The sequence below is a fragment of the Rhipicephalus microplus genome, chromosome 6 (assembly GCF_043290135.1).
Source record: "Rhipicephalus microplus isolate Deutch F79 chromosome 6, USDA_Rmic, whole genome shotgun sequence".
Lineage (NCBI taxonomy): Eukaryota > Metazoa > Arthropoda > Arachnida > Ixodida > Ixodidae > Rhipicephalus > Rhipicephalus microplus.
This window is the reverse complement of record NC_134705.1, coordinates 188,951,424-188,975,541: the sequence shown is the minus strand read 5'-3', so window position 1 is coordinate 188,975,541 and position 24,118 is coordinate 188,951,424. Positions and strand designations below refer to the sequence as shown.

The 24,118-nt window shown below is 47.9% G+C and overlaps 2 protein-coding genes across 5 annotated transcripts in view; one reads left to right on the top strand and one right to left on the bottom strand.

Moving 5' to 3' along the window:
* Window positions 1-17,175, bottom strand: part of LOC119167893 (uncharacterized) — a 49,096-nt gene extending 31,921 nt beyond the window's left edge. Inside the window, exons 1-3 of the mRNA XM_075867954.1 lie at window positions 17,059-17,175; window positions 15,496-15,753; window positions 13,170-13,253 (exon numbers count right to left, since the gene is read on the bottom strand). Of these exons, the coding sequence (XP_075724069.1) occupies window positions 13,170-13,253; window positions 15,496-15,753; window positions 17,059-17,175 (459 nt within the window). The remainder of the gene's footprint in view (window positions 1-13,169; window positions 13,254-15,495; window positions 15,754-17,058) is intronic.
* The window catches only part of LOC142765741 (neprilysin-1-like), a 60,204-nt gene that overhangs the window by 9,397 nt on the left and 26,689 nt on the right, over window positions 1-24,118 (top strand). For 3 of the 4 annotated variants that reach the window (XM_075867276.1, XM_075867274.1, XM_075867273.1), the window contains exons 3-5: window positions 19,744-19,864; window positions 19,952-20,125; window positions 23,500-23,697. In XM_075867276.1, coding sequence (XP_075723391.1) covers window positions 19,847-19,864; window positions 19,952-20,125; window positions 23,500-23,697 — 390 coding nt within the window. In that variant the 5' untranslated portion in view covers window positions 19,744-19,846. The remainder of the gene's footprint in view (window positions 1-19,743; window positions 19,865-19,951; window positions 20,126-23,499; window positions 23,698-24,118) is intronic. The other variant, XM_075867275.1, reaches the window with a different exon arrangement.

The window sequence follows — 24,118 nt, the reverse complement described above, 5'->3', positions numbered from 1 at the left end:
CGAGACAGGACTAAGCTCTCGCCTCACATCTGAGAGCCTCACGTTGTTTGTGTGTGGCGGACGAGGATGGACGACAAGAGAAAGCTAGTTGAGCTAGGGAAGGAGATGGGGCTGAGTGGTGAGGCTCTGCTGGCATGGGTGAGCACGGAGGAAAAAGAAATGAGGGACCAGAGAGCGAAAGATCGAGAGGAGGCACGGCTAGCAGCACAGGTGGAGCATGAGCGTGAAATAGCTCGCATGGAGGCTGAAAGGCTACTGCTCGAGGAGCGACGTCGTGTCGCAGAAGCGCAGCGGCCGAGCACGAGTTCTGCGGACGATAGTATGGGTGGTGGTCAGAGTTTTCGCAGCCCACACGAAATGATTCCGCCCTACAATGAGAGTAGGGACGAACTGGATGCGTACATCCAGAGATTTGAGAGGGTTGCCATGAGCCAAGGCTGGCCAACCGACAAGTGGGCCCTGTCGCTGAGCTTGTGTCTAACGGGTGAAGCCTTGACCGTGGTAGGACGGATGTCTGCAGAAGACTCTACGGACTACGCAAAGCTCAAGCAGACGCTCCTCCAGCGGTTCCGTTATACAGAGGAGGGATACCGCACGAAGTTTAGGGATGCCCGGCCCGAGAATACTGAGACAGGTCGACAGTTCGCGGGACGTCTCTGTGGATACTTCGACCATTGGCAGGAGCTGGCGAAGACTCCCAAAACATATGATGCACTGCGAGACAAGATGGTGTCCGAGCAATTCCTCAGGCGGTGCGACGAGAAGTTGGCTGTCTTCTTGAAGGAGCGAGGATGTCATAACCTGGACACGTTGGCAACGACGGCTGATCAATATTTGGAAGCTCAGGGAATTGTGAATCTCGCTAGAGGAAAAGACGAAAAAGGGAAAGCGATGGCTACAGCTAAAGTTGACACTGTCAGCGAAAGCAAAGGAAAACCGCTTTGTTTTCTGTGCAACAAGCCGGGTCATCGAGCTTCCGATTGCTGGACAAAGTCTCGAGCGCCCAAGTCGACGTCGTGCTGTATCTGTAAGAAGTCAGGGCACAGATCCGATAGTTGCCCCTCAAACTCGGGAAAACGTAGAGAGGCATCATGTTCCGTCTTGGGATACCAGAAAGCGCAGCATGAGAAATCAATGGAAGATGCGCCTGACAATCAGGATGAGAAACATTGTCATGACATGTGTGATGGGACCCAAAGCAACCCAACTTGCGACAACGGGTCAAAACAAATGCCAACTGTAAAGGGCTATCTCGAAGGGAAGCGGGTTACCGTATTGCGGGATACCGGTTGCAATACAGTAGTGGTGAAACGATCGCTAGTCCCTGACTGCAACTTGACTGGCAACACCCGTACCATTCGCTTATTGGACCGATCTGCAAAAGTCTTACCAGAAGCAGAGGTGTACATAGATTCTCCGTTTTTCAGAGGTCAGGTGCTTGCTGTTTGTATGGAGAATCCATTGTATGAAGTCGTGCTTGGCAACATTGCGGGTGTACTGTCAGCTGCCCAACCAGCCCTGAAGCAGCCAGCAGGACGTCCAAAACTAGCACAGATTCACCGTGATCCAGTATACACTGAAGAAGAACCTGAAGATGCAACCTCATCAGATAGAAGACGACAAGATGACATGTCGGCGGCTGCAGGAAAAGAAAGGAAAAAGCCCAGTGAACTGATTGTTCCTCGGATTCAACCCCTGGATATCAGCCGGGAAGCGCTAAAGAATTTACAGCACGCAGATCCCACGCTGGAAACCTGCTTCGCCGCATTGGGAAAGATCATATCTAAGAAGCCAGCAGTCACTGAGTTTGTCCTGGTACGTGACATTCTTTTCCGGCGCCATCGCACGGCAGAAAGGCGAGACTTGGAGCAACTTGTAGTACCCAAGGATCTTCGGAACACCGTAATGAAGATGGCTCATGAAGGCCTTCTGTCTGGTCACCAAGGGCAAAGAAGGACAACAGACCGTGTCCTTACAGAGTTTTATTGGCCGGGTGTACGGGCTGATGTGATACGGTTCGTGAAGTCGTGCGACGTATGTCAGAGGACCGTGCCTAAACACCTCGTCGGACGAGTTCCATTGGGAATTATGCCTATCATAGACACACCTTTTCAGCGGGTCGCCATCGATATTATTGGCCCGCTGTTACCAACGTCATCCAGGGGCAACAAGTATGTCTTAACGATGGTAGACTTCGCTACGCGTTACCCGGATGCGGTGGCACTTCCGAGCATCGAGACAGAGCGCATAGCGGAAGCACTAGTAGAGATGTTCTCCCGCGTTGGGGTGCCCCGTGAGATAGTGAGCGACCGTGGAAAGTCGTTCACCTCGAGTCTCATGCAGGAACTCGGTCGGCTACTTTTATTTCGTCAGCTACCCACAACGCCTTATCACCCCATGGCCAACGGACTTGTGGAGAGATTTAATGGCACTCTCACAAACAAATGGTTCGCCGCATGTGTCAAGAACGGCCGCAACATTGGGACAGATACTTGGCTCCCCTGCTCTTTGCATACCGTGAAGTTCCCCAGACGAGCCTTGGATTCGCGCCGTTCGATCTCCTCTACGGCAGATTTGTACGCGGGCCAATGTCGATCCTTAAGGAACTGTGGACAGGGGCCAACATCGATCCTGAAACAAAAACAACATACGAGTATGTTATAGATCTTCGGGAGCGACTGCAAGACACCTGCAAGGTAGCGCACGAAGAACTCCTGAAGGCGAAAATGACACAGAAGAAATATTACGATAGGAAAGCAAGAGTTCGACACCTATCACCCGGCGACAAAGTATTGCTGTTGCTACCATCAGATAAGAATAAATTGATCTTGACATGGAAGGGACCCTTCACAGTGCTTGAAAAACGCAGTGACTATGACTACGAGATAGATCTCGGAACTCGGAGAAGTCTTTTTCACATTAACCTTCTCAAGAAATACCACGAAAGGGAGCCTATTGCTTACTGAGTATGACTTTGTGGTTGAGTACATTAAGGGCTCTGACAACGTAAGTGCCGACTACCTCAGCCGCATTTGACTTCTCCGCTGGTTAGCGTTTAGTGGTGGCACAATTTCTTTTCATGACAATTCACCCTTTCTCTAACGGAATGAACTTCTGTAAATAATGTTTTTTTTGCTATGTTTTCGCTTTGGGTACTCCACCTCGCGCGCTTGTGAAAAGTTGTTTTCCCCCTAAACAACTTTCTTGAGCAGGGGGATATTTGTAAGGAAAGGACACAAAAGTGCTGTGCTTAGGTACGATTTGTGGCTAAAAGGACTTAAAAGCGCCGAGGGACGCCAAACCGAAACTGAAGAAGACGAGCGGAGGGCAGGTGGCACGAAGGCGATAACAAGAAAGGAAAAAGAAGAGGAGAAGAAGCAGGAACGTGGAAAAGCGAGCTCGAGCGTGGAGGCCACGAAGGCAGACGAAGCAGTGCGCCGCTCGAGAGGACGAGTTCCTGGGAGCGTTCCTGAGCCGGACGTGGGACCCGTACGTGTCGGCCAGGTCGAGCTCCGGCGTGTTCGCTCGGGGTCGAGTCCGCCGGCCGGTACAAGGTGCAAGGACGGGGCCTGCTGAACGGCTCCTGCCTGGGTGCAGTGGCCGGGAGCAGGTTCGTGGCGAGGCCTACCGGGCGTGGTCCTCGTGAGCCGGGGCCTGACCCTGAACCTCAGGAGTTGCGACCCTGACTGCTGGCCGCGACGTCTGACTAAACGGCGCTGCACACGGTAGCGCATCCGTGTGCCGTAAGCCGTTCCAGCCGCTCCAGCCGTGCCACCTTTGCCCTCGCGCACGTCGACGATCGCATCATGTCGGGACGACGGGGACCCAAACTGTGAGGCAGCGTTTTTCTCTTGCGAACTGAGAACTCTACGCGCTGGACTCGGAGTAAGCGTAGCCGCGAGCTCTCCGCATGCTAGAGGTCTGACTCTCGTACATGTTGCGTGACGCGTGGCGTGTAGGGTTGGACATATAGTTTTATTTTCACCTGCCACTTCGTTCTCTAGTGTATAATATAACGCTTCTTTTGTTCGCATCCATTGTTGATGTTAATCCTTTTTCGTCCGCTATCAACAAACACAGTGACGAACGTCCTTAACCATCACAACAGGCTAGGTGTCACTCACGCTGACGAAGACGACCATGAAGCTGAGCACGAAGATGAGCAAGTTGAAGGAGACGAGGGGGACCCTGTGGAACGGCTTTACGTCAATGATGAGGGTCGCCTCGTTACGCTTGGGCGTCGGGATTTTCTTTGTCACCCGTGGTCGACGATATCTCATTTGTGGTGACTCGGTCATCCCGTCCTAGCGTCAGGATATTCTTCATGGCGACCTGGCTATTGCCGACACAAACAGTGGCCAGCCGGTCTGGGGTTGGTGAAAGCTCTTCTTGATGTCGATGACTCGAAGAAACTTGGCCCACACCCGCTGCGCGGGAGTGGGCCATGCGAATTTTCTGAAGCACCACATACGCAACGTATGTGCCACCCGATCACCAGGATGCGACATGGAATCTGAACTATACTAATAATTGACGATGATGCTGCTTGTTGCATGATTGGCACCTACCCGCTCAAAGGGATCCGCCAAGAGTCGGGCAGACTTTCCAGGCTGGATTCATTATTAGTAGTACTATAAGTGCTGATAGTGGTTACAGATACATTTATAATAAAGCTTTAATAATTGATGGGTCCTTATTCTTGCTATCACTGTTTTGCGTAACCTCCCAATGACCAAGTGTTGCTTATAGAGCACTCTGTAGAAAAAGAAAAAAAAACCTAATGCACCAAAGCGTTCTGGCGATCTTTACTTTGTGTTCCTTTTGCGATGAGGTAGAAGGGGTCGAACACTTCTTGCTGGACTGCCGACGTTTCCAAACGATCAGACGCAAAACCATTGAAATTTTAATTCAGCCGCTTGGTCTCACAGTTACTACGCCGGCAGTAGTGCAGCTTGGGGCTTCTGTATTGAGACACTCAGACGGCATATAGGCAGTGTTGCAGAGAGCACCGAAATTATGTCAGTAAAATCGCTTCAAAACTGTGCACATCGCCGAGAGACCTGCACGCCCCTCGCAAGCAGAGGGTGAAGGAGCGGTGCACGTATCACACGTAGCGTCACCCATGTTCCACAAGAATCTGGCAAAGATCTTGGCTCATCATTTAGTCGACTATATGATGAGCCAATGATGAGACTTAATTAAACTATGTTGTTGAATTTACTTGAGCCAAAGTTGCAAGGATGAGGCAAAAAAGCTGCAATGAACAGCTTGAAGGGAACTTTCTAAAACCTTATCGAGCTGCTATGGGAACCTACTATTACGCAGCTTGACGGAAACCTGTTTGAGGGGTACCCACTTGAGGGGAACAATCTACTAAATATGCAGCAGCCTTCTACGCGTACAAAAACGTTTGTGCCACAAATATTGGTCAAACACCACCATTGAGCACTGGTATACTAAAAACGAAAAAGAGAGCACGAGGGCACAAACAACAATTAAGATTTATGGATAGACGTAACCCAAATGATTAAGAGAACCCTTAGCGCACCGTCGGGATAAATACGCTTCAGCTTCGCTGGTTAGCCATTTATAGGGATCAGGGCCGTAACTAGGGCGGAGTTGTGGGTGGCTCTGACATCCCCCGAAATTTTTTTCATGCTGTTAACTTTACGCTAGATGCTAACGTATTTACACACCTTCGCATTGACTATCAGTTGCCAAAGCTCTACTCATAAACAACTTCAGGAAAAATCGCAGCATATTGATGGAGTGAATGATGATGAGTGAGGTGAAGCGTCCGTCAGCCCGTCCGTGCTTCCGTCCGTCCGTTCGTTCTTGCTTCCATCCGTCCGCGCGACCGTCCGTCCGCGCGACCGTCTTGTTATCACTCCAAGTACCTCCATCTCCCATCTCGCATCCCCTGTGGCACATATCCGCTCTAGAGTGGGTATGTGCCACTGGTGGCTACGTACTACTACATACACACAAGTGATGGACAGACCCACGCCTTAAGGAGCTTCGCCCCTAAAAAGATTCCTGGGTACGGCCTTGGTACAGAGTGCTTAATTAGATGGTGTTGTTGTAGCTCGTTTCGAAAAGCTCCTTCGAAGTGGGACGCATACGACTATGCACCTGCTCCCGCTGCTGGCTTTTTTGAAGGCGCTTAGGACATAGGGAGCGGGTGGGGAGAGCGTTTGCTACGCTCGGCGGCGGGAACTGAGCGAGTGAATGCGCGGTGTGCGCGTTAAAGCCATTTGATCTGGCTTTATGTGCACGTGCAAAAAAGCCCAGCGCCTGCCATCTACAGCTGAGTATTCGCTCCTACTGCGCTGGGAGCGCGCACCTGTTGTGTTGCTCGGCACGCTTGCCCGGCGCAGGGAGCTTCGACGGCGACACTGGAGTGCTTCGGAGTTCTTAGGAGCTTCGCTCCTAAGAACGTTCATGCTGTTGGTACGTTCCCAGTGTTAAGGTTTTACAAGTATTGCGCGCACGCGTTTATTATTCAGTGATGATGGCAGCAAAGCGTCCCGCGTTCTTGGGATGCGTACATTCAGGGCACTGGCTTTTTCAACGAGTTTATGTCAGCGACCCCGGCTCATCGGCCGTACGCTGGCCATCCCGGGTGTTGTTGCTGCGGCAATGGATGCGGCGAAACTGGTCGAAGTTGCTGCGGGGTGTTTCCAGAGGACCTGCAGCATGATCGAGAGAGGAATTAAAAGAGAAACAGCCGAGTGATTGAGCGGGACCGCTGTGCATGGAGCGGAGGGGCCAGCGGAGTGCAAGACAATGGGTAGAATAAGAGCCGCGCGAATGCTCCGCTCGTTTTCGTGGAGACAGCGGTGTGACAGTGGTGCGCATTGTTGCGCCACCTGTTGAACATGGTTTAAACTACTGTCTCGTGCAGAGGTTTTGCCCATGCTGTGTTCCAATTGTTAGACAGCACGTAGAAAGTCTACGCATATTGCTTAGAAGAAAGCACCGAGCCCATGCTGTCTGAGAATTGAAACACTTCTGGACGGCTTTTACGCGACGATGCGCCACCTCGCGTTAAGAATAAAAAAAGCTAAAATAAACAAACGTAACAGTTGTATTTTCTGACTTATTTCGCGTTAAAATAAAAAAAACAAATAAACGTTACTCACGTTGAGCGTCTGGGAAAGCGTTTGTTTGTGGGCAGACATCCATTCCGGAGAGGTTTGATCTATCTGTGCGATTCGCTGAGCCGCCATCTTGTTTAGACAGCAAAGTAGCCTGCATCGCATTTGTCTACGATGCGGTCTTGTCGGAGCTGTCTATTTTGCCGGCGACACGGCAATTGGAAAGGGACTTAAGATGGCCGCCATCCATTTAGCTGTCCATTTAGCCGTCTACGGTGAGTATTGGGACACACCCCCAGAGAACACTCGCAGGCTGGTCCGCTGCGCTAAGGAGACGAAATGAGTGGGAAAGCGGCTGGCTCCATAAAATCGCTGGCTCGCCCAACGTGCGGGACACGCGTAGTTTGTCACTCCGCTTGTCGCTGGGCCCGCTGGTTTTCCGAGCCACTCAGCCATTACTCTCTATTGAGACATTCGTGACGTCATCCGCAAATGGAGCGTCTATAAATTTTCTTTTACCCACCTCGTTGGTCTAATGGCTATGCATGGTTCTTGAATGCTGATACGCATGCCACGAGAACGAGTCTCTGCAGTAGTGGCCGCATTTCGATGTTAATTGTCCGCGAGCTTGTGTTCGGGTGCACGGTTATGAACGCCAGGGCGTCGAAATTTCCTGAGCGCGTCTCTCGGTGTCCCTCGTAATTATATCGTGGTTTTGGGAAATAAAATCCCAACAATGATTTATTTATAAAATTTTTCTTTCTTTCCAGCACATATATAGTAGGGTCTTTCCGGTAGTGTGACGAATTCTCTGGTCAACTAAAGCAAAACCTTGTCTTTGTAATCCTGCGATACAGCTTACTCCTAAGAATGCACGCCACTAGTGATCAAAATTCATTATTCGTATATAGTCGGATACAACTTTATGTCACCGGTAATTAACTTTTTTCTCCCTATGCTGCCTTATGCCGTTTTCAAGTATTGGGTTCGGGTAGAGGCTGAGTTTGATCCTCGCCCCGACGGTCACATTTCTTTGGAGGCGAGACGCTAGAGTTCCATGCATAGCGTTTCTCAAAATTAACTAGAAGGCACTCTGGCGCTGCGATCGTTCGGCGACCATGGGAATGGTGGGTAGTACGCACATTTGCCTAGTCTTCGTACTTTCGGGCGGCGAATCGTACTTGCGGCTTCGTTTATTGCTGTGTTTTGGTTTTCTTTTGAAAGAAAGATTGAAACCTTTTGAACTTCGTGAGCCAATCTGGAAAGTAAGTCTAAAAAAATAAAATGGTGAAGCGCAACCGCTTAACATTTGCTAATACTTGTTTCGTAAGAGAACAGCTCCAAGCCACACGAACACACACGGAGCCAAAAGCAAGCCAGAAGTACAAATATTAGACAAATGTGTGTACTACACATCATTACCATGCTCGCTGAAGCGCCGTGCGTTGCAGCTCCCATAGACACTAGCGCCAGATTTCCCTCTGGTAAGTATTGTAGGAAACTCTACGGTCACGTGTAGTGTGCGATGTCAGAGCACGCGAAAGAACTTCAGATGGTCGAAAGTTTCCGGAGCCCTCCACCATGGCGTATCTCTAAATCATATACTGATTTTAGGACGTAGAACTTCATATATCAATATTATGGGTAGAGGTTACGTCAACTCGCATCGCCAGAGTGAGAGCTTCCGAGATAAAGGGCGTTTCGCCACTTTCCCGTTAGGGGGCAGGGGACACAATCGCCGTACACCATTGTGAAGGTGGATTGGATGACTGGCATGGACGAAAAAAAAAACTGTGACTTGGCTTGTAGGCGATTTAAATATTTGACATAATTGAGGACTAACTGGCCTATTAATATGTTTCAATAACTACTGATGCGAGTTTTTTTAGGTTTTTTTATCGCTTTAAATGAAATTCCAAGTCCTCGGGAGTCTAGAAATTGTACTGGTAAACGTACACGCATCAACATTGAATACGTTTTTTAAAACTAGTTTCAGTACATGCTAAACACTGACGTCACGACAATTGTATACGAGGCTCTATTGCTGACGTGCGAGCAGCCGTTTCGAATGTTCTCGGTGACGAGCAAGCGGCCATGTTGCACGCCTCAGTGTCTCACGTCATTGCAACAAACCTTAGCATGGTGCGTGAGGTCACCAAAATAGACACTCTTGGCTGACGTCACACTGTCATTGTCAGTGGACGTGCCAAGCGAAAATGTTCTTGAACACACACACAAAAATAATCTTATCAGCATTTCCTGATCTTCACACTTGCACAGTGTCGTACATAGGTATGCATGGCAGAGTAAACTTCGGTTTCCAAAATTGCTGTCAGTAACCCTTGAAGTTGACACGCCCAATCCACATTGGACGCGCTCCCCTCAAGACCAGGCGTCTGTCTGCAGAGGTCATCTCTTGGGCGACTTCGCGCCCCGCCATCCACGCGGGGTAGCCCTGGTTGAGCTTTTGGTAGTAGCGGTCGTACAGGTGCGTCAGCGAGAGGATCTCGTCGTGAACGCTGGTCGCCAGGTAGTGCAGCGCGGCGATCACGGTGTAGATGCCGATGCCCACACCCAACACGACGATGGTGTGTGCACCGACGAACGATTGGAACGCGTCTACGCAGTTGCGCGTGTAGATCTGCGAATAAATCCATCAATCAATCAATCAATCAATCAATCAATCAATCAATCAACGCTTTATTGTCCATCGTTAAACTAACTGTCTACAAGACCATTTTCGATAGTTTTCTATAGCAGTAGCATTCGCTACGGTGCTCTGCAGTCGTTACGACTCTCTCCTCCCGACTCGAAGATCGCGAGATCGAACCCAGCAGCCACGGCCGAAGTTCGATCGAGGTGAAATGCTATAGATGTCCGTGTACTTATATTTATGTGCACGCTAAAAAAAACCACCAGATGATCAGCGATTCCGAAGAGCTCCACAACGGCGTTCTTCGTGTTTATACCGTGGTTTTGGGACGCAAAGCCCCGACAATTACAGTACGGCACGCACATTCTCACGGCGTAGAGAGAAGCGATTACAGGGTCAGCTAAGATGAACAGTGAGACTGCTAAGGTAGTCTTCCATATATGCGTGCGTCCAGGTGTGTGTGTGGGGGGGGGCACTGATATTCCTCGTAGCAATAAACAATGTGTAGACAGTGTATTAGTTGATTTTTACAAGGGACATAAATGACACATTGCTCCATGCCAGGTAATAGTAAGACAACAAAAGTCTACAAGATCACCACCTTGTCTGCCTATTGCCATCATAGGCGTAGCCAAGGGGTGGGGGATGTTGGGGGATTCCAATTTCTCAAATATGTTTTCAATTTTGCTTGTGCGTATATATTGACCTTCCATGAAAAAAATCTTCGGGCTGCGCCCTTGATTGCCATATATAGCTCTCGTCTACGAGGGATGTCTGCGGCACCTTGCTCCAGGCCTGCTGCTCGGTACCGGCCAGGACACCGCTGCCGCAGAAGCGCCGCCTGAGACGAGTGTCGATGTCGTCGCCGTCCGGAGGCTTGCAGCAGGACGACGGCACGGAACAGCGCTCCACGCTGGGGTTCGTCTTGGAGCAGTTGAAGTAGAGGTTCTGGTCCCAGTCTCGGTAGCGCTCGCTCGTCACGCCGCAGCACTCGAACGTCGACTGCGATGGTAGGGAACGTGTGATGCATGTGTTGGGGAACCTGGTACGTGTCAGATTGACGGACTTCCGGGAAATTGCCGAGTACGCCACCACTGCTGCATGCCACAGCGTTTCCTAATGGTACAGTAGAAGGAATCTGGAGCTAGTGTTTATGTGTCTATAGGAGCTTGAATACACGACAGTTAAGCCAGCATAGAAATGCTGGGTAATACATACTACGTTGAGAAGCACAAATATTTGAGCGATTCCATAGCTCAGCAAAACCAACGTTATTTTCCGGCCCCGAAAGAGGATAACAAGGGAATCAACGGCAGCCTTTTGTATCCACAGCCCCGCCGTGGTGGTCTAGTGGCTAAGGTACTCTGCTGCTGACCCGCAGGTCGTGGGATAAAATCCCCCCGGCTGTGGCGGCTGTATTTTCGACAGAGGCTAAAATGCTGTGAGCGAATTGCTCGGATTTGGGTGCACGTAAAGAATCCCATGAGGTTGGAATTTCTGGAGCCCTCCACTACTGCGTCTCTCATAATCATACGGTGGTTAAGGGAAACCCCACGTATCAGTCAATCAATTCTGTATCCACAAGTATGCTTCAACGTGCGCCCAGCCAGTCGTCTGTCAACCTACTAACCAGTGAAGTGGCTTAAACAACTGTTCGGCGCTGAGAACGCACCAGCGGCAGCCACTGGCACGTGTGACATGAACAGTGTTGTTTTGCCCTCAGTTGTTTCTTATCTATTTTGTGAATATCATGGGCAGGAGGTAGCCAATTGGTGCTTTTCTTTGGTTACGTTGTCAACTTTGAGCTGATAGCTGTCCTTCAGTGGTTCGATTACAGTATGCGTTTCTACGCATCAGTGTAAGATATAGCCTGGCCATCTTCTGTGAATCATTGTTCATATCTGTAGTCAATTGAAATGGCGCTCTTTGGCCATCAATTGGCCCTTGCGCCACTAAAATCTACTAATCATCATCATCTTCTGTGAATACACTTTAGTATGTAGTAAACAAAGAAGAATCATAACGCTCATTCTATGTAGTCGTTCTCTTGTATCTTGTCTGCTCTGCGCTCCAAGATACCAACAAGAGTGTAAAACATCGAGTTGTGTCCGCCTAAGTTTCCTATTTTCGACTCCGTGTGGCACGAGATGGCCGGCTGGCACCTTATCGCAGTGATGGAAGTGCTGCTCCAATTGCTCCAAACTGCTCTAAAAGAGAAATTGTGCTGCATGCTGCTCTAAATTGCAATATTTGCTAGTAACTGCTCCAAATTCGCCCCAAAATGGTGTTGGCAAACTAAAAAAAAAATAATGTTGATCCATGGGACCACTCATTGGGCATAAGCGAAACCAAAAGCAAGCAGCACTATTATCCTAGTGTACTACACAGTGGCGTAAATCCAGAAAAATCTCAAGGGGTGACACATACCAGGCCATGGCGACCATTTTTTTTAAATATGTGTTGTATCTTTATTTATATAGGAATTAAATCATGCTTTCCAATAATATTAAAAGAAACGAGCATGGGGTCCGAGCTCGAGTAATTGCATTGTTCTATTTGGTCTCTTTTTTTCAACTTCTTGCGATTGCTATGGTTCACACAGCTAAAGGTCCTTTAACACAGGTACGCAGTAAAATATAGCAAGCATTAATAAGTTTATTGCTCTACGCTTTACTGTTAACTTAATTATATTACGTGCTAGAGCTAAATCTCAAGGGGGAATCTTGCAAGGGCTGTCCTTCCTAGCCTGAACACAAAAAAAGTCCTGTCTCTCTTGAACCCTTCCTCCCCACCCACCATGATTTACGCCAACTACACTGTTTATATACTAGCTGCATACTAGCATCCGGCAGGTTATATTAATAAATATATATAGTTACTACACACTTAAGTGATGTTTTAGACTTCAGGAGTCATTAGGAACATGGATCTGCTCCGAAAACTTCAATAGCAACTCCAAGCTATAATAGCATTTTTTGCTGCTCCGAAGACACTCAAAGCTGCTCCAAAGCACCATTTTTTTCTGCTCCAAAATCTGCTCCGGAAATCAAAATGTCACTTTCATCACTGCTTATCGTTCGAAGAAGCTGAGAAAAATCACCACCTTTATCCCTTTTACAGCGAAAGCTGTATATAGCCAGGAAAAACAAGAAACCGTCCGGCAGCAGTGTCACGAGTGGTCTTCATTGGCTGTTTTGTCAGTTACTTCTTTCTCAGCGTTGTACCCAAGCACGCGCTGCATTGGCTGCGTTGTGGGTGACGTCATACATCGCGTCGCAGTCATGGCACCGAGCACGCACGTAACCAGTTTCTTATGAAGCCTTACACATGGGCATGCGAAGGACAACTCTAGAAGAGCGCCGACAGCGGAAGCGCGAGGGAGCAAGTATAGTTTTCACAGGTTGCGTATATAAGCTTACCTGGGCATAGTCCACGAGTTTTCCATAGTCCGGGTTATCTCGGTAGCTCACGATAAGTTCGATGGAGAAGATACTGTGGGCTTTCTGGAAATAGAATAAGCGTTGAAAAGCAGGAAGAAGCAAATAAGTGTGTTGCACAGGTGTCACAAGTTAATAAAAAACACATTATTTTTGTGCGCCTTCTTTGGTCCTCAATGTTTATTGGCTTTCTTATGATTGTTCTAGACATTAATCGACTCGATCAGTCTGTTCAAAAGTGAGGGCCTCGTCTGCGGCAATGATAGGACACTCCGAAAACATTTGACGGTTGGATCGTCCCCAGCCAAGTAGCTCACATAACACTGCATTTGGTTTCAAATTAAGAAGTCCGGAGCGTCACTGCCATGACGGCTGAAGTTCGGCAGCCAATTGCCACCGCGGCGAAAAAAACAAACATCTAGAAGATGCTTTCGAGGATGTTTTTTGAGAACAAAAAAAAAAAAAAGGAGGGGGGGTTGAGAGCGAAGTTTCACCGACAGTCAGGCTCATGACGTCAGCCGGGAGTGCACGCCTATTGGTTGAGGACTGTGTGCATCCGCCTTTAAGAAGAAAACGCCGCAGACTTCTTAACTCGTATCGGACTGTATAGTCGCCAGGCGGCCGAAATTTCCGAAGCCGTCCACTACGACGTCTCTCATAATCATAAAGGGGTTTTGGGACGTTAACCCACACATATCAATCAATCAATCGGACTGTAGTCGCCCGCCTATTCCCCAACCACATGCCGTAACCACCGTGCACGTGTTTCTGTAGAAAGCGTTCACACCACAACAGCTCGGCTTCACACGACGCGATGAAAAACGTCGCTAATCGCATCGTTGGTAGAACGGCACACCTCTGTCGATCCTATAGCAATGGAAGTATAACGATACCAGCAAGGACATAAAGTGAGAACCGCGAAGCGGCCCTGCGAAGATCGAGCTACTGGCCCGCTCAGAGACACGGGCCAATCACGTACACCGGCAAAGCACCGATGCTTTCGAAACGCCAATCAGAAGCTAACCTTTCACGGAAATGGAGTGGCGGTGGTATCTCGACCCTTACGAATTTTTTTTTTTGAAAAACAAAAAACAAAGAGAAGTTATTGAGCAATGACAACAGATGGCATCGAAAACACATGATGGTTCAATTACAATGCCGTTGAGGAAATTGTGGACCAGCATTGAAAATTGGCCCACGACTTTCAATTGAAAAGTCATCAACGAACTCGATATAGATACCATAGATGAAATACTTCCTCAGTTGTATTTCAATAAGCATGAGAAGATGGCATCTTTATTTCAAAGTGCTCAACAGAAATATTGTCGACGAAGTATAGAAGCAAGTCTATGACTATTGTGGAACCATTGACGATAAATAGGGTCAATCATTCGATCATAGTGCGACAATGGAAAATGAACAGTCATTTTCACGTTTTTAGAGTAAATTATGTACGCCTTGGACTACCATTCTCCGTTCCGGTTGTGCTTCTCTGATTGCGGAGTCGTGGACTGTGTTTAGGAAGAAGTGTTCAACGATTTACTTCGTACTATAAGGGAGAGCAGGGAGCCGTCCCTATTCTAAGCCCTCACGAAAACCGTGTGTAGAGAAAAAGTGTCTTTGTGTTTAGAAAAATTAATTGCCACAGACGTAAAAAACATTTCAACAGAACATTTTCTTGTTAGTCCTACATTACCTATGAATAAGAAACAAACCTCATTTACATGGACATGGATATGAGATGACGTGGAAGAAACATGTACATTCGACGTTTCACACAAACGCTGCCACACAAAAATGTGTCACAAAAAGACAGCTATAGGTACACATGTGCATATCGCAAGGTAAAGGAGGCGCACAAATAAAACATGGACCTGTACATTTCGCGTATTTACATGTGGCCATGGCATTTTTGCCGACGCACCAATGCATCAGCCAGCGTTTAGGAGAATGTTTCACAGACGTCAATAACATTTCGACAAAACATTTTCTTCTTGGACATATGCTTTGGCCAGGTGGCTGAATCGCGTGACACATATAGACAGGCCAAAATGTATGCGTTCAAGTGCAATATTTTTTGTGCTTGTGTTTGCGTGAACCACTGAATGTACATGTTCTTTCAACATCATCTCTTATCCATGTTCATGTTAATGACGTCTGTTTTGCCATCATCGTTATTGTACGTCTAAGAAGAAACTGTTCTGTCGAATGTTACTGACGTTTGTGACAACAAATGTTTCTAAACAGTATCCCAAGAAATACTATAGATCTGCCTTAAAAAGAAATGGCTGGCTGCTCTACTGCTCACATTCTTTGTCAGATATGGTAGGGTGACAGTGGCGGCCACGAAGAGGATGTCGAGGAGAATGAGCAGGCAGGTGCCTTGGATGTAGCACTGCAGGAAACCGACGTTCTCTCGGAGCGCCCCGACGAAGCCCGTCAAGGTGATAACCATCATGATGAGCGAGAATAATAGCGCCGTGATGTCCCGGTTGACCACGAAGCTGACCAGGAGTGAGCGACGCCGGAACGAGATTTCGCTGCCACGATCCACGATGGACGAGATCTGTGGATGGTACCATAGGGTGCTGAGCACACAGGCTTGAGCGAGTGGTCAGGGAAAGGAGGGGGGGGGGGGCGGTGGTACCTTTTACTCTGATCAACTAAGGAGAATGTAAACTCTGCCCTATATCTTTGTGAACGACAAGGTGCAAGGCTACTCTTCTGAAATGAGAGCACGCTACTTAAACGCGGACAGAAAGACAGGAACAAAGACAGTGAAAGACAGGGATGAAGCACAGTGTCCCTGTCTTTCTGTTCGCGTCTAAGTATTGCACTCTCATTTCACAACAGTCATGTATCACCAAGTTGCCCAATCAACCAAATTGCAAGGCTACATAAGACAGGAGAGGGAAAGACAGGTGACAGCGTTTTCTCGGTCTCCCTTCTAGCTTTTCTTACGTAGCCTTAAGCCTTGTCGTTTGTTTAAAAAACGTGGTAAGTACTTGGTACTCTAATATGGGAGAGCATAATGCCGTCCCGTGGGCGTCAAATCGGACGAGGCAGGGTTCACCAAAATTGCGTCACGAGCGACTTCACCATCGTGCGGAAACCGACCACAAGCATTGTACGTACACCTACTTGCCCAACATAGCGTGCTGTTAAAGCACATTTCGTCTACAACGACCCTTTTCAGTTCGTTATACCTCCTGCTCAGCCTCACGGCCTTTGGTCTATCTGTTACCCCTTTACCCCTCTTGTTACCACTCTGTAGTCCAACAAGCTTTGCAGCAACTGCGTGGTCCAAAACAGAGTACTGTTAAGGTACATTTCATCGACAGGTAGCCTTTTTCAATCCATCATACGTTCAAATCAAATTCACGGCGTCAAATCTGTCCCCCTTCTTTTCTTTTTTGCTAAGCCTTGTGGTTCACCAATCTTTGCACCAACCGGCATAACAGCGTGCTACTAAGACACATTTATCTATGTGGACCCTTTTCGTACTTTATTTATACCTTCTAATCAGCCTCACCAATATTTTTCTGTTCACCTTCTTTCTTCCCGTGAGACAGGAAAGAAGGCAGGTGCCACTATATTTAATAGGCGCTATTGGTCGGATCACTCATGAAAATTCTCTGTGGTAGGGACAGCAATAGCTGTGGGTGGAGCTTATATTTTTGTCTGGTTGCAAATGAGCATAGAGTATCAGATTTTCGATATCGAAGGAAAATCGGAGAGTAATATAAAATATTATGGGAATAGCCACGCCACCACGGCGCCCTAAGTGTTTCGGAAAGGCATAACTTCTATTTCTCAATAGACGCGAGCTCGTGCGAATGGATGCGAGTGTCGTCGTTTCAGATCAACTCACACAGGCGAACGCGACCATGCAGGAGACCGCGAACACCAGCAGGTTGACGAACACCAGCGGAATCCTGTGCAGGGGGCTCACGTCGACGAATGGCGGTGACTGCTCTTGGTCCGGCATCCTCCCCATTCTTATGACGTCTTGTTCTTCTTCGCCGATAATAGATGGCTAGCACCCACTATGGGGGACTGGCCAATAATCCGCCTATTACTTTTTCCTGTGCTGCCCTCTGCCGATCTGGAAGGGTTTCGGTTGGACGGGATAGGAGCGTAGGCAGAATTATTGAAGGGGAAGAGGGGAGTACCTTTTTGATCTGAGGGTGGTGGTGAAGAAATGGTCATTTTGATTTCGCGCTAAATACGGCATACGGGAAATTTTTCGGGGGGGGGGGGGGGGGATGGGCTCTGTGTGCTACTTACCGGTAATGTCAGAAGTTAAGCAACCGAGACCAAGACGTGTATCGCCATTTTTCTGCCAGGAGTTAAATGTACACAAATGCAAATGCTGAAATAGCGGTCCAGAAACGCCGTATAGTGCTACTTTTGTGCCAAGGAAGTGCTTATTTTGAATGAAATCACGTTTTACTGCACCGCATCGCCTCAGCACACCTTGAATTGCCCGCCAGAAAGTGGAAAATTTCACGTCGCTATTGCTGTTGGCTCTGCTGAGTGGCCGCTGACACTATAAGCAGCAGAGCGAAGGTAGCGGGAGCCACAGCAGCAACAACGGCCACTCAACGATTTACTGCCGTGGCCTCCGAGATAGCAGACGTTTTCGGTTCAACCGAGCCCCGATAGATGGCACGAACTGTCCAGTTGAACCAGGCGAAACCAGTCGAACTGTCCATTTGAACCAGGCCACGCGTTCGCGTGTTCCCTTTCATAAAAATTAACACTGTACATGCTTACGATATCAAAGTAGTAGCACGCTAAAAAGCGGCGCTGCATTCGCGGCAACTACTGGAACTTGTTGAGCCGCGGCTCAAGGGCTTGAGGCTTGCGACTGCGCAGCAAATCGCGGCGCAGAAACACGAATTCCTCTCGCGCTCACATCTCCCCTTTTTTCTTTATTTTTTTGCTTGAGTTTCAAAGGCAGTTTGTGATCGGCACATCTTTGACCAACGAACAATCTTCCGTGACGGTGCCATCAGGCGACGTCGCGTGAAGTTACGGCATAGTATCATCATGATGAGGACACAAACGACGGTGATATCTGTGACGTCATAGCGCTTTGATATTTTTGCTGCACTCGTGCTGAGGCCACTGTGGTGCAATTATGTAGAAATTCTAAATCCGGACGGAGGCGGGCTGTTCCATTGAGTCTCGCGCGATTGGCCCATTCGAGCCGTGACGAATGCTGTGACGTTCTATGTGACGTGGGCCAAGGTGTCACGTGACTGTTTTTCTCCGGTTTTCGGACGAAGGCGAAGGAACGGTCGGAGAGACCGTCCGAAAGGAACCGGATGGATTGGATTGGATTGAAATGTAAGGGTTTCGCGGCTTTTCAGCATCCGGGCACTTAGAAAACATGGCGTTTCCTACTGCCACGGTTTTTCGTCTCGCCTGTGTTTTTTCGCGCAGGTCCTTCATGGTTCAACGCGTGGCTGAGCTCTTGCCACAGTCGTTGCCGGTCGGCGACGGTGACGCCGTGCCGCAGCTCGATGGCTTTCGCCGCTAGCCGGGGATGTTCGTCTAAGGCGAGCAGCAGCGCGCGCTGAAGCTCGGAAACGTGGATGAGCCGTTGCTGCTGTTGGCTGCAGCTGGTGCCGTTGCCCTCCGCCATGATTGCGCTCGACTGAGCCAACGGCTTCAAAAGTTGCGCCACAGAACACCTGCGCCGTTTAGGTTTGAATAGTCGTGGAGATATGAGTGCTTGAAACGGGGTTGTATTTGGCGCCACTACTTACCGTGCCGCTAAATTTAGCGTCATTTCAAAACAATAACGAAAAAAAATACGTTTGAATTGTGCCGTATTTCTACTCAACATTTTAAAACTAGTGCCAACACATTTTAATAGTGAGCAATAATAGTTAAACATTTTTCAACATGTTACAAACACTTTTCACTTTGCTCTACGATCCCCAAGCCAACGTCAAAATGATGACGCAGGCCTCCATTTCCCTCATTGGCTGTTCGCTTCCCCTCGTCCTCGCAACTGCTGCGAACTGCCCACTTTTTGACGTCACCGACGGAACGAACGCCTCCGTCCGGATTTTTGAATTTGTACACAATTGCACCACTGATGACAGCCAGTTTTCGCCATCTTACAAGCAGCTGGACTGGACGTGCGGTTATGTTATTTTGTCAGTCTGACGGGGCTGCACGTACTTGTCATCATTATCCTTTAGTATATATTTTCCCTTCGCCCATTCTCGGCGTAGTGTAGCAGGCTAGAGCATACTACCGCTCAGGCTTACCTCTCTGCTTTTCCCTCTCTCTCGCGCGTTCGATGAAACATCTGAGGCTTTCACCTTTTTGAATGCGCGTGGCAATATAATGATGTGTTCATAATTACAAAATGGCTTTATCTATGAGAAGTTTTACCCATTGAGTGTTTCGACTTTTTTAGATCAACTTTGTAATGCAAATTCTTGGCCCACCTTATCCGTGAATCACGTTTCATCTCGTGAACCTTACACTTGCAATAAAGGCACATCATCACCGTCATCATCGTTTCGTGCTTTTTCAGGGCACGGGCTGCGTGTGAGTAGAAGAAGAAGAACAACAAGGGGTGAGGTTGCAACAACGTCCATTCTATCGTCTTCCTGCGAAAAGTTTCTGGAGGGCACCCGATGTCCCCATGGAGAACCGTATGTGTCACCTTACTGTACGCGAAGCATGACGTCTCGACGATTTTAATTCAAGTTTCAATGGCATACGTTTCGAATATTCCACAGGCTCACCACGGACCGGCTGTCTCGAAGCAGGCGTCCCCGGTTTCCTCTGGTTCGTCAACGATGTCCATCATGGACCCCGCGGAAGGTTTAACGTCGTCGTCCATGAAAAGCGGGACGTTCTCTACTTCGACGGCGCTCTCTTCCATGACGCCGTTCTCTGAGGAACCGTCGCGGGTACGAATAAGAATGACGTCACGCGTATCGACAGTTCCAGCACGCGGATGCCTTACCCTTCCGGTTTGGTTTATTGGTACGCAGGGGTGCTATTCTGGACATTCTCGAATTCCGCCACTATGTTGTCAGATTCCGCCTTTGATCGATGCTAATTGGCCAAGTGAGTTGCTACGACCTCTCTGATTGGCTGAAAATGCTGCCATTATGAAGTTTGACAATATGCTAGAATTAGACAGTGTCCAGAATAGCATCGGTTCATGATTGGCCTCGATGACATACCGTGGCGCGACCTACGTGACGACGTCACTCTTAGTATTACGGGTTGTGGTGCTTGCTAGAAACTCCGCATTTTCTGCGCTCTTGCTGCGGCCACCGTGTGTGCTTTCCTTTGTTTTGAAGCTCGAGGGCTTAAAAGAGGCGGTAAGACCTGATGATACGGGCAAGCAAACTATGAATCGGTGCCCCCGGTGGCACTCCCGTGTCTAATTTGCGTCGTAAAATCGCGACTAAGAACCGGTGCAGCCATGGGGGATGATTAAAGTGGTGTCGCGAAAGCAAAGCTGCCGTATTCCACAACTACTATCCTATCTGTGACGTCAGAACGATCGCAGCGCTGGCCTCTCTGGTGGAGGCCCTCGCGGCCAATAGTGTCATCGTTCTTGCGCGCCAGGACCATGTGAGGTGTGTGCCCTAGCGGAGGGATCCGAAAGTTTTGACGATGCGGTGTTCATTACCATGCACTGATGTCTCACTGTACATGGTCCTTCATAAAATTTGTCTTCCACCGAATTGTGACCGCAGCGGTGGAAATCGAACCTACGACCTTCAGGTTGGTGGCCAAGCACCATAACCACTGTACTACAGTGGCGGCGTGATATCAATTTCGATTCTTTGAAACGCTTCAGCTGTTTGTGCACGTATAAGGTTTAAAAATATTCCTTGTAAGGTAATTCTAGTTATGCATGCAGTGTTTCAATAGGCCCAGAAATTTGAGCGGCGTTCCTCATAACATTTCCGAATACAAAACTTTTGTACTCTGTATACCAGTTTATAACATTGAGGGTTTATAATTGTGTGTCACCCTTACAGTCTAGAAAAAAGGGTGTCTTCACGTATCAAAACATCCATGCCATAGGGTGTTGCAACAGGCCTAGCACCCTTGTTATGGGGCCTTTTCAACGGCCTACTCACCGTTATCACTGAAACAACAACAATATGAAGAATGAAATCTACCATTCGGGCTACCAGTCAGTATATACCAACCAGCCATACACCCAGCAGAGCGTAGATTAAAATACTCCATGGACGGAGCGCTGACGCTGCAATCCTTGCACTGACCATCTGGTATACTCATAGTATCTTGAGGTGTAGGTCAGTGCATGCCGGTGTCGATATTCGTGTTCTATATAAAAGAACACTGAACACGAGGAGAAGAGACGTAAGTTCATTCTATGCTCTATATAGCCCTAAAAGAAGCGTATCTTTTAATCTAAACTCGCTTAAGGTACGACTTTTTAAATTAGCAAGTCCCAGTTACCATCTGGAAGGTGTTGTATGTGTCATGGGTGTTTCGATAAAACACCACACCCTCAACTTCTAAAGAGTGTTTTAGTTAGAACGTTATCGTATAAAAGATATTTGGGGAACCAAAACACACATAAATCATAATACTTGTGTTTGGGTCAGGAAAGAAGTGGTTTTTGCTCGCTTAAAACTTCCTTGAGTGTTCATAATAACTGGCAGACAGTGGCTAGTGGGTAAGCTACTCGGCTGCTGACCCGCAGGTCGCGGGATCAAATCCCGGCTGCGGCGGCTGCATTTCCCATGGAGGCGGAAATGTTGCAAGACCGTGTGCTCAGATTTGGGTGCACGTTGAAGAACCGCAGGGGTCGAAATTCACGGAGCCCTCCACTGCGGCTTCTCTCATTCTCATATAGTTGTTTCGGGACGTTAAACTAGACATATCAATCAATCAATCAATCAATCAATCAATCAATCAATAATCAATCGATTGATCAATTTTGCCAAGGAAATTATAAAGGGTATCATAATGTGAGGTTTACATTAACATTACAATTACTCTAAATAATATCCCCTATATTTTCCTTGCCATAATTGTCTGTCAGATCTCATTTGTATTGTTTATAACAAAGAAAATAGGCTTTTAATATTACCCTTCTTTTCTGGAGTGCTCAAAGTTGTTTACCGCGAAACGAGGGAGAGCCTCGGATGCCTTATCGAACGCGAAAAGAGGCTGTCGTCTTCAACACGAGGCGAGTGATGCACAAAATGAAAGGAGGTCGTCATCATATGACGTAATCATGGCATCAAAGCTCACCATTTGGACGTCATTGTGGGCCTCACATGATGTAGATATAACATGATATCATCGTTTGGTCCAACGTTGGCCGATTCGGGCGACACAGCTGGGTACAGGAAGAAGTTCCGCAATGGTGGATATCAGTATAATTGGCTAGGAACAAAACGATGAATAATTTAGCCTTCTAGTCGTCTTAGGGCAAATGCTCAAGGGACGCTTTTTGTGTGATCTACCATGCAGCATCTCTCCATCGCTAAGTGTACGGCACGAAAAGAAACTGAAACAGGTTCAACAGATTGCACTGTTGAATCGCACTGTCCAACAGATCGACGGCGACATGCACTGCCGACAACGCCTTTGAAGGAACTGAACACATGACGGACTCAAAGTACACATACTTGAAAGAAATACTGAACACCTTATGTTCTACAGGTATTCTAGCCTGAAATATATGCTGGTTACCTACATGCCTAATGCTCACCTATTTTAAAAAGATACTGTTAAGTGCACAAAGGATGCTTACTTTATATTGTAGTGAACACTTTACATGCTCAAGGGACACTTACTTGAAAGCAACACTGAATATCTTACGTTTCAGGGATTATAGCTTTAAAAAAATGTTGGTTTGCTCACGTGCGCCTATTTTAAAAGAATTTTATATTCGAAAGAAACATACATACATAGAAGACACTCGTCTGCTACAATTTTGTACTGAAGACATTCATGATGTACCTTAATATACAAGTGTTTGCACAATGAACTTGTTCCTGCAATGAGTTGAGAAAAAATGTATGACGACTTACGTGAAGAAGCGATGCTTCTATACTTTATATTGTACTGAACGCCTTCGGGTTCAAGAATGCTTACTTGAAAGGAATTTTGAACTTATGTTCTACAGAGATTATAGCTTTAAATCGATGCTAATTATCTTACATAGTTTATGTACACCTATTTTAAAGGGATATATATTACGTTAAGTTCACAAAGGATGATTACTCTATATTGTACTAATTAACTTCTTGCTCAAGTTATCACGTTAACGACGACATCGCAGGCTCAAACCGGCAGTGTGCTTCCTGTCACCAGTGTGACAGTCGTGACCCGTCCCGACCTCGAAGAGGCGACCAGGCGAGAGCGGCAGGAGCGGAATAAGGTGCTGGCCCTGGCCTGGGTCTGGGGCATGCTACCCGGTGTCCTGGCCGGCGCGGCGCTCACCTACTCTCTCTGGTCCGCCGGGACGCCGATCACCAAGGTATACACCGACGTATAACATGGCCAGAAGCGTGCGTATTGTTGCCCATTTTGGGAGGGGGGAGGGGCTACGAAGGTAGAGTTATTGCTCATACTAGCTTTAAGGAAAAGGAGCCCCCCCGCCCCCCGCACCGCCAACTCTTATGACCAGGAGGTGCCCATTGCAAGGCCGAAATTACGTTGACGAAGCGTCTTCTATAGAGCACCTCTCTGTTTCCTTGTCTGTTAGTCTTAATTAATATTGGGAAACAAACAAGAACTTTGAGCCCTTATAATTCCGCTTCTTGTATACCTTTAGGAAAGGTCGCATGTACAGGAACTCTAAGCGAAGGTTGATTGCAGTGCCCCTCTTCGGCGCCGGTCGCGTCCCAAAAAAGACAATACGTGCTTCACAATACATGAAATAAATGCTAATCAAGAGG